The sequence below is a fragment of the Nyctibius grandis genome, chromosome 8 (assembly GCF_013368605.1).
Source record: "Nyctibius grandis isolate bNycGra1 chromosome 8, bNycGra1.pri, whole genome shotgun sequence".
Taxonomy (NCBI): Eukaryota; Metazoa; Chordata; class Aves; order Nyctibiiformes; family Nyctibiidae; genus Nyctibius; species Nyctibius grandis.
The window spans coordinates 19,764,656-19,783,902 of NC_090665.1; the positions used below are offsets into that span (position 1 = coordinate 19,764,656).

General features: G+C 36.0%; 1 protein-coding gene across 7 annotated transcripts in view; it reads right to left on the reverse strand.

Annotated features, from left to right (window-relative positions):
* The window catches only part of ACSL3 (acyl-CoA synthetase long chain family member 3), a 53,140-nt gene that overhangs the window by 14,914 nt on the left and 18,979 nt on the right, over window positions 1-19,247 (reverse strand). For all 7 annotated transcript variants that reach the window (XR_011048676.1, XM_068406815.1, XM_068406811.1 and 4 more), the window contains 9 exons: window positions 17,586-18,007; window positions 11,050-11,227; window positions 6,067-6,176; window positions 4,642-4,780; window positions 2,636-2,786; window positions 1,910-2,033; window positions 1,574-1,645; window positions 927-1,066; window positions 132-304 (listed from right to left, as the gene is read on the reverse strand). Coding sequence is in view for 6 of the 7 variants with exons in the window: in XM_068406815.1 (XP_068262916.1) it covers window positions 132-304; window positions 927-1,066; window positions 1,574-1,645; window positions 1,910-2,033; window positions 2,636-2,786; window positions 4,642-4,780; window positions 6,067-6,176; window positions 11,050-11,227; window positions 17,586-17,978 (1,480 nt within the window). In the remaining variant the exon portion in view is untranslated. The remainder of the gene's footprint in view (window positions 1-131; window positions 305-926; window positions 1,067-1,573; window positions 1,646-1,909; window positions 2,034-2,635; window positions 2,787-4,641; window positions 4,781-6,066; window positions 6,177-11,049; window positions 11,228-17,585; window positions 18,008-19,247) is intronic.

The window sequence follows — 19,247 nt, forward strand, 5'->3', positions numbered from 1 at the left end:
GATTACAAGTAATTCCCAGGATTCCCCAGTTATGTTTAGTGGCATACACCATATGAATAGACTGTCAAAGATGACACGTGCAGAGCACTCAGCACGGATCACTGCACTCAGTGGGATGCACCGACACCAACCTTCCGTGATTGTTCCAGCTCCAGCTGATTCAGTTAGTCCATACCCCTGTCCCACAGGGCAACAGAAACAAATGTTCATAAACCGCTGAGTTGCTGCAGAGAGCGGAGCTCCTCCACAAAGCAGGACGCGAATTTTTCCACCTAGCAGCATTCGTACTTTCCGGAAAATAAGGCTAAAATGCAAAGATAAGAGTATATATTTGTTGTTTAAAAACGAAAGAAGACAGTACCTAATTTTGTATCTGAACTGAAAGCTTCCACTATCTTCAAATAAACTTTTATGGCATTCCAGGAAAACTCTGAAGAAGCACATTTAAGTTGTCAATTATATTATATATTATATTATTGCAATTGTATTATCCTTTAGTCTCATTAAACTTGGGAGTTGGACTCGATGATCCTTACGGGTTCCTTTCAACTTGAGATATTCTATGATTCACTTCTGTGGAAGTGTGAAGTCTACAGTTATCTACAGGAACAGACTCCCCATCTTACCTAAGAATTGTATAAATTCATTATTAAAGTCCTGACAAAAATAATGCAATGAATGTAAATCTCCGATCAGTTTCAAGTTAAATAACACTCATTTAAATTATATCCATAAACATTTAAAACCATCACACAAACTACTGTTTTGTTGTTTCAAGTTTACACTTAATTATAGACTTGTTCATGTTCAAAGTGTCAACATTAAAACAAAGAAAAGAACAAAAAAAAAAAAAAATCAGACACTGCTCATCTGGTAAGACTTTGATAAGTATTTTTTGGTGCCATTAAAAATAAAATTAAAATTACCTATCACAGAGCGGGGTAGTGTAACCTTTGGAAATCTGTTCCATTTTGTAGTTGTAGGCCAATATAAATAGATTCCGCTGGAAACTAGTCATTTCATTCACTTTATTCATTACATTTTTGTAGATCCGATCCATAATTTCCTAGTTACATAGAAAGATTAACTTTAACTCAAAGAAACAGAAACCCTAAATTCAGTACAACAAAAAAGAAACATAATCTAGAAATTCTAGTACGTTTCAGACGACAACCCACTCCCAGGTTGCTTCTTCTCCCATTGCTAAGAGAGCAAGGTGCTCACAGAAAGGAGGAAAGCAAACGTCTGAGCATGAACACTATTAAACTCCAAGCTGCCTGCTGCAAAATATCTTTATTCCATTCATGTACTATGATGAACAATATGACTAATTAAAATGGCAATCTAACCCCCATAGCTATTTAAACTTTGAAAAATGTTGACACCCATACAAGCAATGTTTATCCCTTACCTACAAATAAATACCAAAAATATTATTTTAAGTTAGCTTAACATCAAAGGTTCTACCTTTTTCATTTAAAGAATCACTGCATTAATTTTGTTGTTAAAAACTTGAATTATGAATTAGATTGTAAAAATAATTTTTAAAATTATTTATCCTTCAGTTACTTACTGGGACAGCTGCCATTAGGGTTGGCTTAAGCGTAGTAACATCACCTTTGCTTCCTTTCTTTATTTTAGAGGACTAGAGTGAAGAACAAGTTTACTAGCAGACACATTCAAGATTTTTAACATGAGAAACAAAACGACATAGCACATCTTTCAAACAATCGTTTTGATTTAAATTATATTTAAAACTAGTCCAGAGTACCAGTCATAACCACCAATACTCTGTTTCATTATCTGTAGAAAAGCTGATTTGTTGTAATATTTTTAAAGAAATATTACAGAGATCTGATGTGAGTAATTAAATTTTTTTTTTCCATAAGGGCTCACATCTACAACATACCTGGTCAGCTAATGTCTGAGGCGAAGAGTAACCAATGCGGCATCCATGAGACAGACACACAAGTTCAGCACTCAGCTCCAGAACATGGGCAAGAGGCAAATAGCCAATATAGATGTCTTTTTCCCTGTAAAGAATTTTTTGAAGATAGGTTTATATTGTACCATCAGAGTCCTCAGATGAGTCATTAAGCTGAATTTACACAGTGCCAACTGCAGAACTAAAGTGGAAAAATGCCTTTGAGCTTGAGAACATATTTCAAATAACACGGGGTTTGTCTCAAAAGTTGCGTATTACGTACTGTAGGTTTAAGGCATGAGCAAAGTGTGATGTTTACTCATCTGAAGACAATTAACTGTGTGTTATGGTTGCAAAGGCAACTCTGTGGACAAGGTTAAAAACTGCACCACACAGAAAGAAACCACAGAATTTAACACTAACCAAAGTAAGTACTGCTTAGGGAAGCTTTCAACCACCCTAGTGGATGGCGGTCTCACAGGCGTTTGTGTCCCGGTCTTGCCCACATACAGAAGACGAGAGAACAAACAGCACATGAAGTAGTCAAGTCATTTAATGCAGTACGGGAACATGCTCAGACATCAGCGCGTAGTGTGATGCGTCACAGACAAAGCAATATAAAACAGTTAATACTTTACACAGTAATTCATCTAAAATTACATGCAACTACATGACTTCTTTATTTGCTGGTAAGTAACTGTTGGTACATACCCCAGATTTGGAATCCTCTCAGCCATTCCAGTTATCCCAGCAATTATGTTGCAATGGGAGATCATAACTCCTTTGGGAACTCCTGTGGATCCACTTGTGTACATGATCACCGCGATATCCGAGGGCACAGGCCTCGCCTGCTGTTTGTTTCCTGTAATTTGTGTTAAAAAAGAGAATGTATAATGTGTGGAGAGCCTATCAGGCTGGGAGATCTGATGTACTAACATATTTCAGCAGTCGCTCCGATATAACACTACATGACTATTGCTATTACATTTTGCTTTCGGTTAAAAAGATTGTGGTCAAGCTTAAGTGCCTTCACAAAGAGTAGGAACTTCTATTTGCTGAGCAATGCTTTGAGTAATTGTCCTAGCCTACCACGACAACACTTTTTCTATTGTTTCCCATATTCCTGCAGAGGAGAGAAAAATGGGCAGAGCTTTGGCTTCTCCAAATTGCCACTGAGCTTCGCATCCTTAGGAAGGTACGCTGCACTGGTTCCAGGGTCAATCCCTGTTTGCAAAGCCACCTCCTCATGCACGCCCCAGCAGGGGAACGACACGCTGCCTCATTTGCAACACCTGCAGCAAGGCACTGCCAAGCCAACATAAGGTCCAATTTCTATAAATATTTAAAGGAAGTTCAATAGCTTTAACAGGATTAAAGTGGTTTTTAAATACTTGCACTAAGAGCAAGAAAATACGAAAACAATTGTGTTTATTCAGAGGAAAAACTGCATAATGCACAACATACATACTGAATGAGAAGAGTGAAAGCGTATTTAATGACTTCCCACTTACTGAATCCCATCCATCCCGCACGATGAACAACGGGGAGGAAAAAAAACTATATGCAGCAGCTCTTGTACTTAATATAATATGAATTGAACGTGCTTGACAATAAAGAATTCATTGTAGTATTCCAAAATTTATGAATGGTTAACTTGACAAAGATAATGTTCCTTTATTATAGTGTATAGTACGTGATATTTGAAAGACTAAAGAAGGATTAGACATTAGCACACAGATTAACGAATCTCCAGGAGCTAATGAATTATAGCCATAATTTTATCTGTTGCTGTTGTCTGAAACAGTTTTAATAATACATAAAACTGGTACATCAGCAAGGGAAAATCATCTTTTAAAGAAATTGAGAGGTCACAACGTTGGGAGCAAACCTGCCATTCCCCTGAACATCAACAGCAGATGGATGAACCACCCACGCTACTCCTAAAACAAAATTCAATCCAACATTCGTGTGCCTTCAGGGGATAAAAGATTCTGAAAATACAAAGAATAAGAACAGAAGAAAGAAACTACTGAATATAATGAAATCTTAAGATACTAGGTTTAGTAGCTCTTCAGAGCCAAGACTAAAAATTTGTTATGATAATAGTTAAAACACCTTCTGAAATTACGAATTCTAATTCTAAAAATGTTACACAGATTGGAAATAGATTTCAAGAAATCTACATAGTAGATGATACTTTCAGAAATGCCATAAAAGCGTCTGATTTCTATCAGATTTAAATGGCTATTTTACATTTTGTTATTTGTGAATTTAACAAAACTTAATGGCAGTGAATTACTGATGTCTTTTGCTAGAAAATGCACAGCAATTTTCTCTGTGTGCTCTGAATAACCTGGTTTTAACATGTCTGATCATAAGAATGCTTTCTAAGTTTCTATCGTGGCCTAAATACTTATCTGAAAAATTATTCTTCAACATGTGACACCTGTTGTGGAGAAGGCAGTTTTTATTAGAAACATTCTAATCTACTCTGTTGAAAAACAAAATGAAACAAACAAAAAAAAAACCACACACCCCAAAATTTAACGACAACCAAACCAAATAAACCCCACAGATTTCATTTAAAGAACAAGCAGACAATAAAAGGTTAATCACTGCATAATTTTTTGAGATCTGCAATTTCCCCAAGTTTACTAAACAGGATCAAAGTAGGACAACAAATGAGATGATCCAAATAGGAAGAAGCGATAACCTACCAGTATCTGCCTTGGCCCCCATGGCTTGCACAGAAGCCATAGTGTGAACAATGACGCCCTTGGGAAACTCTGCCCACGTTGTTGGTTTGCCATCCACTGTAATAATATGTCGTAGCAGTGGAACTTGAGAAATAATTTCCTGTGGAAATGAACACGTGTTCAGAAATTAAACATAAGGCTTGTGCCAACGAGAAGAAAAAAAAAAAACCTATCTACTGTATACATTTAAAAAAGCATTGACAAAATATCTGAGGCTGTAAAATATCAGAGGATAAACTTGTCTATCTTAAACAGCTGCAAAGCTTGAAACTTTCCACATTTAGATTTGCAGGACAAATTGAACTTTCCAGTTACAAGTTCAAAAACTTTTCCAACCATTTACTGGTCTGGTCTTATTACAAGAAAAGTCCACAAATAAGACTGCAAAGATTGGTAGAGATAACTGACTTTCCACTCTCACAGAACACTGAGAAGAAAAGGTCCTGGGCAGCTGACAACACTGAGCTCACAATAATTCTTATGTTGCTCCTTGATTACTATGCTATTTAAAATAAGCAACACCTAGCAAAAATACAGAAAATTATTATTTAAGCACTAGTTCAGCATTTCAAACAAAATGTGAGTTCTAAAACAATTATCAGTGTTTTAGTGGAACAAGAGATTATTATCATCTCTAGCAGAAATTCATTCTCTTACTGCAAGCTGAAATAAATGTGCATTGTATATATACTGTCACTCTAGTAACTTTAAAAAAAGGTTTGGGAAATTCTCATTCAAAATTCAGCAATAGCACACAGTTTTTAATTAAAACAATTCCCTTATGTGAAAGGTCTAGTTCCCCCAAAACACATCATGATGAAACTCCTGCAGATTAGTTGTTCCACTTGTGTATTCAATCTGGGTCAGTAAGTCAAAAGTTTTTTGACTGTTCTCAATGTTTAATAACCTTTCCCCCACACTGGAAAACAGCTCTAGTTCTTTGAGCACCTGTCTTTAGGTTTAAGAGCCATTCTCTGCTGGGAAAACATCCAACAATAAGTCAGGAGGATGATCACATTTAGCTCTTCATATACAGTTTACACATTTTTCTGTCCTGACCATTTGCTTCAACTGTTAAATTTATAGGCACTAAATCTACCCAGAAATCACAGCAGTTTCCTGCAAAGGTGTTGTTCCAGGCAGCACTGCAGCTCTTCAATGGTGCCAATTGTTCATCCTGTTCTCCAGAGTCATCGAGGAGCCTAAATACCACTGAAGGCTATGTTTTTTTTCTGTACATGCAGACAGACACATAAATCTTATTCTAAAAGAAGCGTCTGCCCTACAGAAAGGCAATGAATCATCGTTCAGTACAATGGAACGAGGCCTTTTAACAGTAATGAACAGATACACTGGAAAGAGACAGACAAAGAACAGTTTTCTGACCTTCAATTTTGTTTGCATCAATTCTTTACTAGTAATGATGGTGGTCACCTCTGTTTCATTTAGCCCATGTACTATTGCTGGGCCTCCCAGAGTAGCATACAGAGTAACAACTGAAACAGAAAATGAGGAAAAAAAAATAGTGAATCTCTATTTTATACGTTCAAGTATAGTTTACAATAAAGGGCTGAGATTAACCTATTCTAAGTTAGGCAAAACAGTAAAAATATTTGTCAACTAATATAAAGGTGGTATAGTTTCATGCTTAAAAAAAAAATACATATTACATGGATTTAAATACAGCATAATTTTCAGTTACCCCCAGAAGGAATGAAGAACCACCATTGTCTATGTGACTGTTTACTATTTTTCAACCATTTTCCAGACCATTTTTCAAGGTCTAACTAGAGATACCAAAACCACATTACCCTGTGTAATTCTCTTCTGGATCTACTCTTGTACCTTCAGGGCTTTTACCATTTTAAAAGCTGGCATCAGTTCTCAGTTTAATACACCGTTTAACAGTTCTCTTGTACACAGGAAAGAAACAGCTTTCATTTACTTGACTTCTCTTTCCAGAATTCACATGCTCTATTACAAGCCTTTTACAATTGACTCCTACTAAGAAATTACTATAACATTGTAATACATGTCATCAGCAAATTAAGTCTCACACTTAGTAATAAATCTGTGACTATCATATTCTCCCATCTCTTTAAAACAACATAATAAAGGTTTAATCATCACAATCATTAGATATTGAACTGACATCATGAGAATAGAGAAGAGCAAGGAAAGAAAATATTTAGGAAACTGACTATTCGAAACACTGTTTCCTGTATTTAAGGACAGCTCATTAGTGAGAGTGTTAAACCACAGTTATTTCATAGTAACTATTTTAAAATCATATTTAATTTCCTGCCATTTTTATCGGAACTGCATGAGAAAAGACAGGAAGAGACTGGGCAAGAAAAAGGCAGCTCAAAAAGCTAGAGAGGTACTGCTCTCAAAAAAAAAAAAATTTCATGTTTTCCAAGCAGAATCCTGAACAGGGGTATCTCAGGAAGTTGTAAGGTCAATCAACACAATCATTAATAATTACAACATCTGTGCTGGAAGTTTCGTTTTTGTTCACATTAGGTATCTGCATTTCTTTTGTAGTTTAGTCTGGATTTAACTGAATATTTAAACAACATAATTATTAAAACAAGACACCCCATTGTGCATTAGGGCTGTAACTATGCTATGTTCACTGCAGCAAAAATAAAATAAAATAAAATCAAACTCTGTTGTATTCTAAGATGTGAAGTCCAGGGAGTTACTAACCCAGTGCAGCATCCTAAGGAAGAACTCAAAAGAGGTTTTCTTACACAGAAAAGTAAATAGTTGACCTCTACTTATTTTTTCCTTGTTAAAACAGTCCATCATAGTTCAGAACTGTTGCAGGGCAAACGCACATGCACTGTGTTTTCTTTAATTTGGTGGGAGCAAAGTCCAGAGGAGTGTCTCTACTAGTTCCCACGAGCTCTCCCTACTTACTGCAGTGACCCTTGTTACATAAACATCGAGCAGAAATTCAGTTTCCCCAAGCCAACAAGCACAACCAAGACAACACACTGCCCGGAAAGAAAAGTATAATCTCTGAAATAACCATTTATGTAGTTAATTACTCATCTACAAATAAGTACCTCAAGGACAAGTTAGAGCTATATGACAGAGCCAAAGAGAGCGCGCTATACCATTTCTATGACGGTGTACTGATGTCATGGAGATAAAAAAAAAGAGCATTGACCCTGACCTGTGAAATTCTCACTTCACTTTGGCATCTAGAACTTTTTCAGGCAAGTCTGAAAGTTTAGGTAATTTTTTTTTCCCTCTCCTTTTTCTCTTGAAGACATACCGAGAAGGGATTATCTTTTGTGTTCTTCACACATGCAATAGTACAAGTGAGTCTTTGATATCTGGACTTCTGCTAGGAATACTGCTCTAAAAGTCTGACAAAAACAAAAGCCTCAACACCACTATGTTTGCCAGCTAATATACAAAAACAAAACCTTGCCCTGAAGAAACAAATAGAACTTTTGCCATTTATTTCAATGTAACTAAAATGTTATTTCAGCATCCATCATACACAAAAAATAGAAAGCAAAGTATACCTTTAAAGGATTTAGCCAAATCAATTCTGACAAAACCACTTATTCTCAAGCTTCAGGAAGGCATGATTGAAAAACGAAACATAACCTTTCCTATTTATGTCATTATTTGGTTATACACTCAGGTGTTTTATCTGCCCACACTGGTGAAGAGCTCTTCACACAGATGAAGAGGAGGTACTTTGGAAGAAAATCTGTTTTCGTGTTAGTACTTTTTTTTTTTTTTCCATTTTGGAAACTAATAATCCCACTCCACCTCCTGCAAATACAAGACTTAGACAGCTTCAAACAATGTAAAATTTACAATCAAGCAAGTATTTCTAATCATAAAACCACTTGTTTGTGAGTAATCCATAACATAAAAATTAATTTCCCCATTTTAATTCCGTAGTACAAAAGGCATCCTCTCCAACACTAGGTGTGAAGCAGATGAACCTGCTCTCTTGGCTTCAGTTCTGGACACGTACCATCAGATTTAATACATTTCACATTCGGAAAGAACGTCTCAATGCTACCACAGCAGTTAGCTGTTGGGAAACTTGTACACTGAAAAATGCTAATATAAGTCATTCAGCAATATCTTGCCATATTACTTCTTCAACATCATCTGAATGTTATAATTCATTCAGCAAACCGACTACGTGAATACTGCATGATAGTATCATCATCTGCCAACACACAAGTCAGCCAAGTTCATGTAAGATGACATACAGCTTAGATGCTAAATACCACGTCAGAGTGTGTGCTGAAGCACGTCTCAATAACGGAATTTAAAACATTAATCCAACAAAACCAAAAACATACGCATACCATTCTACACACGACATCCATCCACTATCAGAGCTTTTTTTTTCCCTCAAATTACGAAATCTTCCTCAGATTTGTAAACGTACTTCACTTCCAAAGAAAAAATAATTGATACAAGCCTTTGCATTTTATTCCCAGGATAGTCACTACGAATCTAACAGATCCCAAAAGTGATAAAAGGGAACTGACATGGTGTATTATGAGACACGTGGTTTAAAAGCCACAGAAGCATCTCATCTGAGAACAGCCTGTGCAGATCTCTGCTCTGCCAGGCAAGTTAGCAGCAGTTACTAACTGAAGAAAGGACCAAAAATATTACTGAATTTAGGCTGGATGGCACCTGGGAAGATCATCTGCACAAAACAGTTCATTACAGCAGAGTGCTCAGGGCCATGGCCAGTCCGGTTTTAAGTATGTCAAAGGATGGAGATTTCATAACCATTCTGGGCTCCTGTTCTGGTATTTAATCACTCTCACAATGAAAACATTTGTCCTAATATCTAATCAAATTTTCCTGTGTTTCTACATGTGCCTGTTGCCTCCAGTCTTATCAAAACACAGCTTTGAGCAGAGTCTGGCTTCCTCCTCTCTGTACGCTCCCATTAGATAGTTTTAGGCAGCAACAAGATCTCAACTCACTCATCTCAATGCTGAACAGACCCTGCCCTATCAGCCGCTTCTCATCAAAATTTACAAATTCCTGTGTGTGTGCTGGAATAATAGAAAAAAAAATAGGCCTAGAGCTTCTATGCATATCCTTGTGCCTCATCTCAGGCTAGGTTAGGGTATACAGCAGGCTTTCCACCATGGCAGAGATGTACCTTGGACACAGCTGTGGCCCTCTACATGACTCAAAAGGGGAGCAGACTTGGCTTTGCCTTTGTTTCTGCCCTGTGCTGCAAAGTGAAGCTGTGCAAGGACACCTCCGGCCCGTCTGTTCTATTCTGCCACTCCTCAAAGGCACCTCCGACAGAGCCTGCAACTGCCCAGTGTACACATCCTGCCAAGAAATACCTTCTCCTCCTTGAGCAGACTCAGCTCTGCCCCAGCACAGTTAATGGTCTCCACAATAGAATCGCAGAAGACTAAAGAATAAGTAACTAGAAGTTACAGATGGGACTGAGACTGTCATTGGACAGAAGAGCCCAAAAGACACTGCTCTTATGGTCACTCTGTGAGAAAATGAGGAGTACCATCCAGGCCAGAGAACCTAGTTTCAGTCCACTGCCAGGGTTAAGGATCCAGTTAAGTGTATGATTAAACCAGATGCTATGAATGAGAGTGAGACTAACAGTCTTAAGGTTTCTGAATTAATATCTAGGATTCAAGCTCATCCTTGAGCATAGTCTCAAATCAGCATTCAGGTTAAATTAGAATGTACTAAATGACATGCAATGGACTATGAGAAAGTCAAGAGGCAGAGAGAAGAAAGAAAATATAAAAATATAAAAAATACATCAGGCTCAGCCTAAGGTTTGAGTTAAGGAATGACTTACAGTTTGGTAAAGGAGTTACTAAGCAACTTTTTAATTTGAAAGAGCTGTTCAAAATAAGTTCAGGAATTACTCATTCCTTTTCACTTTTTAGAGATAACAATACAATAAACTCTAACCAAAATCAAAATTGAAGAGTTGACAAAATATCCAGTTAACAAAACTTACAGGCACAGATGAATGTTTGACATCAACTCCTGAAACTGAGTCAATGAATTCATGTGTGATTTTTGTTTGTTTGTTTTTAGAAACTTGAGAATCTGTGCTGATTTGAGATTAAAGGAAAAAAAAACTCTCAGAAGTTCATTGAGCAAGATATCCTTGCTGAAACCATACTCCAGCTGCAAACAAATACTCATTTCTCCATTCAGTAAGGCAAAACAGTACAAAGTGTACAGTCTCTACCTTATGCAGTATGTATTTGTAGTTTTAAATGCTCCTTATAAAGTCTTCTTAGTGTGTAAAGTGAAGTAAGAAAAAGTTTGTTTTCTAAGATAAAAGACACAAGTATTTTAGGAAAGATGCATACTTACGCTGGTAGTTGCACATAAAGCAGGCCTGTGCTGCAATCATCCACTCGGCTCTAGTCTCACAAAAGATAGCAATGTTAGTCTTTGGTTGCTGACCCAATACTGCTAAGCCTTTTCCAAAATTAACAGCCTTAATGTATACATCTTCATATGAAAGCCAGGTGTACTTGCCAAGGATGACCTAATAAGAATAATAAATTCAATTTAGAAAATGAAAATCCTTAACACGTGTCCTACTACATCTTTATCCACATAAAGAAACCACAGATGTTTGAAGTAAAAGTTGCTTAAATTCTAAAAGCAGTTTATTTAAGATAATGAATAATATTCTTGCCAAAAACTACAAGGACTGTGGAAGGTCCTTCACAAATACTGCAGTATCTCCATGCACATTATCACCTCAGTTTCTGTTTTCACATTAGGAAAGCACACGATTCCCACTGTATTTCACCACTTCAGAAGCCCTCTGAAAGGCCATGGTTATCTGACCCATATGCCTTTAGATTTTTTACAAAGGTTTGTTTTATTTTAAATAAAGGGTGACAAGCACTAGCTAGTACAATACATACTCTATATTTGTTTTCTTAGATATTTCGGCCATGATTCTCCTATACAAATATGATACTTAGATGTTCATTCTTAGTAAAAAAAAAAAAAAAACAAAACACCACAAAAACGATAGGGAAACTGGAATCCAGAAAGCAGTATAGCAATGGGTCCTCAGAAACTGTGAAATTCCCCTCCCTTTGTTCGAAACAACTATCAGGGGGAAGAGGAGTGATCTTTCCGCCCTTTTTTACTGCTAAACAAAAGTGGGACAAAAGACTTGCCTGGAAATCACTGGCAAATCTCAGTACTGAAAAGTCATGTGGAAAAAGTTACGCTATCTCGCTTTTCTTCTATACGGGAAAGCTGGTGCACAGTGAAATTGGATTTGAATTTACAGTTCACTATCTGTTGTAGATTTCTATGTCTGCACTTGCAGCTTACAGTACTATTTCCTCAATGAGTGATAGGTTATTGCTTTGACAACATCCTAGAAATTTTCAAATACAGATATAGTGCAAAGATGACATTTTGCACTGAAAAACCAGACTCTAATTATTACACCTTACCCGCCTAGGTATACAAGTACTTTTTGAAAACTAATTTTTTTAGTCAAGTATTTCAGACATTTCCTTTGGCTACATAAGCATTAGTAATAAATGCAAGCAAATGATTAAAAAAAAAAAAAGGCTAGAAAAGCAAACTTCTCTCTCCTCCCTCCGTTCCATTTTCCAGATTTCACTTATCAACTTTAACTAAATTTTAAACTTGTGGGATGTAAAATCTAAAAACTTTTTCACATGTAACTACATTTCTAATGAGTCTGTATTTCCACATCCACTTCCTTAATAAAATGAACTTGAAAATCTCTCTCAAACTCTAATAGAAAAACAAAATCTAATAGATTTCTTTTATCAAACCACTTTTTCAAAATGCTGAAGTTTACTACCGGGTAACTGAGTTGTACCTACTACAGCCTTGCTGCATATTGCTCTTTAACCTACTTGTTCAGCAGGACAAACCTTTCTTAACTCAGGACTGGTATACGTACAGCTGCTTGGAAATTTCACTAGTGTTTTCATGGGAAAATATCATTTAACAAAACCAAAGAACAACACTTGCCAACAACAGCAATACTTCACAATTTCACCAAAAAATAAACATTTCTCACGCAAATACCTGCTCAGGTTTTCCTCCTGTATTTACAGAAATTCAGTTTCACTGGCAAATAGGCTGTTACAGAGCCAAAAACCTTACTGGAGAAGAAAGATCATGTTGAATTTCTCCGCTGTAAGGGGTGAATCGCAGCAGAACGGCTGCCTGAGCGCCGCAGCACCACAGGGCAGGGGGCTCACAGCTACCTGCGCTCAGAGGTAGGGCCCCCCAGGGAGAAGGACCTGGGAGTTCCTTTCGTTTTGACACGCCAAGGTATTTCTAGTATGGAAAACTTTTACTGCTTCCAAATAAAATACTGCGCCTCTTCTGGTCCACCCAAGTTTCAGTAATTTGGAATTTTAATTTCAACTGGGGACGTTTTTCCCCCAAACGCAGCATTTTTGGCAGACTTGAAAATTCTTGACAAGCTCATCAGCTGAAAATAATTTACAGAAATTAACTGGGCGACACCCTTTCCACAATTACACTCTACCTACAGTGTGGCCTCGGGGATGTTGCTCTCAAGTAATTAGGCCAAGAAATACAAGCCAACTCTTGTTACTCTTTCTGGTAAGTTTGCCAATCCATAAATAAAGAGGTTTTTGGTAATTTCCACCATTCACTACATAACTCACTGAAGCTGAAAAAATAAATCATTAAAGGGTCAAAAATGGATCTTTCTGAATAATACTTGTGATTCTGATTTTTTCCCTTTTTTTTTTATTCCCTTCAATAATTAATCTTCATTGCTTAAACAAGTGTGATATAAAGTAGTGAAAGAAGGCCTTATCAGTGCTTTCCTTTAAGAGGTTACAAAACCCACAGAAAGTATAGCACTGTTATAGTTATTTTTCTATATACAGAAATATAGTTATATTTCTGAAGAACACCAACGTGTGCAAACAGATGAGAAGACCTTTTTCAACGCAGCTATTTTTTTTTTTTTTATTTTTCCTACTGCCTTCCATATATTTAAATTCCCACGTTCCCTTCCTCCCCATGCCCAGCGTTTCTTCTCTATTCCCTCCCTATGACATATTAATATACTGCCTCTATCCATATGTCCCTTTCTTCTGCACTTCCCTATATGCTTCTTTCACAGGACACAGAGCAGGTTATGGTTTCTCTCATCCTTCCTTATGTTTGACTACGCCTCCAAATCCATCTCCCTACTTGGCCCTTCCCTCAGTAGTTTTCGCTAATATTTTCCAGTGTACAGTTTCTACTGTAAACAGCTGTTAAGACTGATGTTAAGTGCCATAATCTTTGAGATGTTCACACACATTTCATTTTACAACTTTCAGAACTTATTTCTGCTAGATAACTACTTACATATGTAAAGAAAGTAACTGTCCAAGAGTTTGCAAGAGAAAGGCTCAAGAAGTCAAGATTATTGAGAACTGATTAAACAGACACATAAAACCAAACACTAAATCCGAAGAGACAGCACCTCTGAATGTTTGCTTTGAAACACCACATTAAATAGAAAAAGACTGCCCTCTAGTGCACCCGCTTTTAAACATACTTAAACTGCAACTTACTAAAAATATTTGTATTATCTATTTAATGCATTGGAAAATATAATTAAATAACAGTATTGTATTAATATTTGGAAATCCAGCAAAGTATAAAGACTAAATACTTGCTGCACAGTGAACATTTCTTTAATCTGGATTTTAGGGCAACCATATTCAAATTTTTAGTGTGAAGGTGTCATAAAATGTTCTCAAACAAGCTGCAGGCACATGTAGAGTCTTTAAACTATCTGACTTCAGTTACCTTTTAAGGTCTTCCTAAAAGTAGCTCATAAGCCTCAAAGAGCCTTGACTACAATTTGAAAACCAGTGATCATGAGTTAAATACATTTCCTTGTAGAAAATATATTAAAATAATACAAAGGAGATTATCTGAAATGTCCTTTTTTGGCCTTTTTCACATTAAAACATGGATTGCAGCTGAACACTTCTGAAAACTCCCACCCTAAAATATTATTTACATAGCACCTATGTTTTTCAACATCATGAGCTACTCTTTCACTGCTCAATGACTTGGCGTGGCAAGAACCCTCCTGCAACTTCACAGTAAGTTTCAGTATCACCTATAATGAGTAACATTCTGAATTCACAAGTGCTTGCCCATGCACTTACTGTTTCACATTTAAGTCTCACAGGCTTTAGATGCATCACTTCCCCCTACCAAAATCATGTTTACTTTTCCCCACTATGTCTTATTTATTATGTTTCCATTAATTCCGTTATTAGTTACAAACTCTTTTTAAAATAGAACACACCAAACAAACACACACGTCCCAAAATACAACAGAAGAACACACACACAAACAAAGCGAAATCCACATACCAACATATATAAAAGCAAGCACATGATAATATAACCTGTAACTAAGATGACATAAAATAATCAACCAGCAGAACAAAGTTCATCTTTTGGGCATCATAAAATTCAAGATCTGCTTAAATTAATTAATTTTTCCAGTTAATTACATCTTAATCTCTGAAGTACTTTCAACATTATTTTATCCTGATTTAAATACATATTTTATGAAATTAATATTAGATGTGCTCTCCAATCCATGTATTAAAGGACACTACAGAAGGAAACAGAAAAACTAACTCCATATGAAATACTATAAAATGCAACAAAATAAGCAGAAGCAAGTATTTGTATTTTATTAAAATCAGTGAATTTCTGCTACTCTGGCAACTACATAGGAATAAGTCTTTTGAACAATATAATATAATAAAAATTCAAGAAATTACAGATTATCTGGGATATCATTGCTCTCAGAATAAATTAATATAGTATCTGATCTTAAAGGTGTTAAATACCTAGCTTTAAATAATTTTAACTAGAAGTGTGAGCACACTTAGTTCTCCTAAGAACCAGAAGCTTAATATTTTTCTTTAAGGTACATATTTAGCCCATTAATTAATGAATCATTAATTAAGCTAATCTAGCCCACTGCAATTTGCACAGAGAGACATCTTCTAATAGGTAATGCAATTCAGTACACAGACCCATGATCTACATTCAGATCTGACCCTGACTTGCAGATGACCTCAGAAAAATGCATCGATCATTCCCACCATGTTCAATTTCTGAAAGGGAAAGAATAATCAACAAAATTTGCAACTACTGTAAGGTATAGAAATTGTATGCATTATATCTAAGAATTAAAATTGTCGTGCACCTTTTTGAAAAGCTGCACCAAATAAACCTCAACATGTTGCCTTTACTAAAGGGAACCAGGCAATAAAAAGATGCATATTATGAAAGACAAAAATCAAAAGAAAAGAAACCTGGCATTTAGAATCAACAAGGTATCTTGTGAAACTTTCCGATTTTCCTCACTTGCTAAAACATGTTATGAGATATTAAGAAACACCGTATTCCTTAATGGAATAAAAAAAAAAAAAAAATCAAAAAGTAGACTTATGTGATAATGCCACAACTTGGAACAAAATAATTTGAGGGCGAGTATGGCTACGGACCATAATGAACTGTTGTGTCAAGCTTAGACAAAATTACCTAACTTAGGTAATTTCTAAGTCTAAATACTTAGAAACAAGTCATTTAAGTAGGTCAACACCAACATTCTTCAGCTTTCCAATATTCAGAACACTTTGCTTGCATAATGGAAAAGGCTAAAACTCCTAAGTTCTTAAGCCTTACATTACTAATTATGTTTGGAAAAGGGAGCACAGACCAGACAGCCAAAAAATTCTGGTCTATGCTCAGAAGCCCACTTTGTACAACATGAACTTTCTGTTTCTTTATAGGGCAAAGAGGCAGCAAAATGTGCATCACGAAAGACTGTATGCACCCACTTCTCCCAGCGTTTCCTTCATACTGAGAAATTAACTCCATAGCTGGGAGGAAGTTTCACTAACAATCAAAACTTCTATAAAGATTTAAACAGAACTAAACTTTGCCATGTATCATGATATTAACCAAATTCTACTTTAAACATGATACTCCTACATCAGAATTAAAACTAACAATATTTAAGGAATCCTTTATCATATGAAGAGATAATTTTTTCTTCTGCAGGAAAGCAAATCTTAACTAAAAATTGTCTTTACACACGTATCCTCTTAATGGTACCTTGACTTGCTGCTTCAGGCAAAACTGCATTTTTAAATGCCTCTGAACAAATACAAAGCAGCAACTGACAACACAGGCCTGAACTTAAAAGCCTATAAAAAGTCAGTCCCTTGAAACAAGAGGTTTACATTGAAATTACATCTCCCCCTCACTATGACTACACATTAGCAGAGTAGTTCTAAGAGGTTGAAAAGAAAAAAAAAGTCTTCCAGTTAAAGTCTGTGCAATCCTTTTCCAAACAAAAATTTCATTTAAGCCTTGAATTCACAGAGCAGAACAGTAAATCCTTAATTTACAATTACGTTTACTGGAAAGGCACATGTGAGTACAGGCATCTAGTCAATTTTCCTCTATTTATCTCATTATAATTCAGAACAACACAAAAGGAGATATTTAAGTTGTCCTAAAAGGAAAGCTGGTTACATCAGCAGCTAAATATTAAAAAAAAAATACCTAAAACACATCTGTGTTTTTGCTTTGACTGAAACCATAAAAAACAGTATCTACTCAAGAATGCAAAAAGAAGGTTTACATTTGTTTTAAATACTGAGTAATGAAAGATTGGGAATTAGATAATATAACTCCTTTCACAACAACTTAATCTAAGTAGAGGAACTTATTTTTTCCCCCAATTTGCTTTACTGGACTGGAAGTGTTGCAAAAGAAAGTAAACACTTTGAAAAAAACTCTCAAAGGCAGACTGCACAAAGACTTACCTTTTTAAAAACTTTTCCTGATGGCTGGATTTCATCTTCCTCTTTTAGGATTTCACGTGTTCCCAAGAGTTTTTTGTCCTTAAATTTAGTTTTAGCATATTTAAAAACTTTGTCGAGTGTATCACACCCAGGATATAAAACTGAAGCTAGACAATGTAGACTGTTAACGGATCTGTAGGCACTCCCAGGCTTGTTATTCACAGGTTTAGCTTTAACCTGCTTGGCTTTTGCTATAGCCTGCCTTGATCCTGAAAATATGTACCACGGAACGTACGTTACAAAGGAGTACACCAAGATTATAAAGTTTATAAGCTGCAGAAGAACAGGGTTGATGTTATGCTTCAACTTCATTTTGGCTGCTTGCGAAGGTTGCAATGGAGAGTTTGGAAACATGGATCAATTAGACGGGGATCCAAAAAGATCTGAAAAAGAGAAAAGAAAATGTTAGTGGTAAACTCTATAGCTGTTGGCAAGTGGGTTATTTTCAAACATATTATTGCAATCCATATCAAAGTAGGTCTTTTTACACAGAAATTAGGCTAAAAGTCTTAACCTCTAACACAAACAAGACACCGATATATGAGGAAAAACTCTTCCATTCCCATTTAACAGACGGCAGTACTTACTAATATTTTTATTTCTTTGGACACTACACAACACAAACACAGAACCTAATGATTCAGGACCTGGGTTTTTAATTAAATTACATGCGAATGGCATGTATTTATCTAAAAATGTTATGGGATTATACAATTTAAAAGATTCTCTCCAACCACACCAGAATACCTGCATGTGTATCTTCACTAGCAATCTTTATGACCTTTGACTGTAAATCATCAACCTCCATACAAGCCCTAAGAACACAAGTAATGCCACTGCTCTGTACACGGGAACCCCAATCGCTAAGTTTGTTGAAATGCTTTCCAAACATTATACAGACTGGGACACCTACGTAAGAGAAGGAAACCGTAACCTTCCTCCATGAAGGCCCTGTATGCAACAGAACTTCGCTGATTCTTTTATTCCTAGGGACTTTCCATCAGTCCTATCATTTCAGTCTCAGTACCAGTATGCAATGGGCACACTTGTTATATAAATACGACAATAAGTTAACTAATATTTGGTAAATACTGGAAAATGGCTTAGAAATATCCCCAAAATCCTAGCAACAGCACTATGAAGAGATGTGTAACTTTTTCCAGGGTCTGTAATGATGCCAGGATATTCACTTTGACTTTTTTTAAAGCATCATTTATCACATCTAAAGAACACAATAATGCAAGTTTCTAATGCATTCTACTATGGAGGCAAGAAATTATGCCATCTACCTAAAAGATCCAAAAAAAAAAAAAATCAACAAAATAATTAAAATCATGGCAAACAGGGACGCTTGTCATAATGGCTGAAGATGAATTTCTGCAACGATGAATGAACTACCAGTTACACAAATCAGTGGTTTGTGCATAAAAGCAAAATGAACTATAAATACACTTCACTCAGTTAACTTTTCAAATGTATTGATACAACTGTATTAAAAGCAATACCATAAATCAAGCAACGAATAATGATGTGCACATATGATGCACAACTTTGAGAATTCTTTCTAAATTCAGTAAATTTTCATTCATAAGATACAGGGCCAACTGCGTATTATTCTTTGCT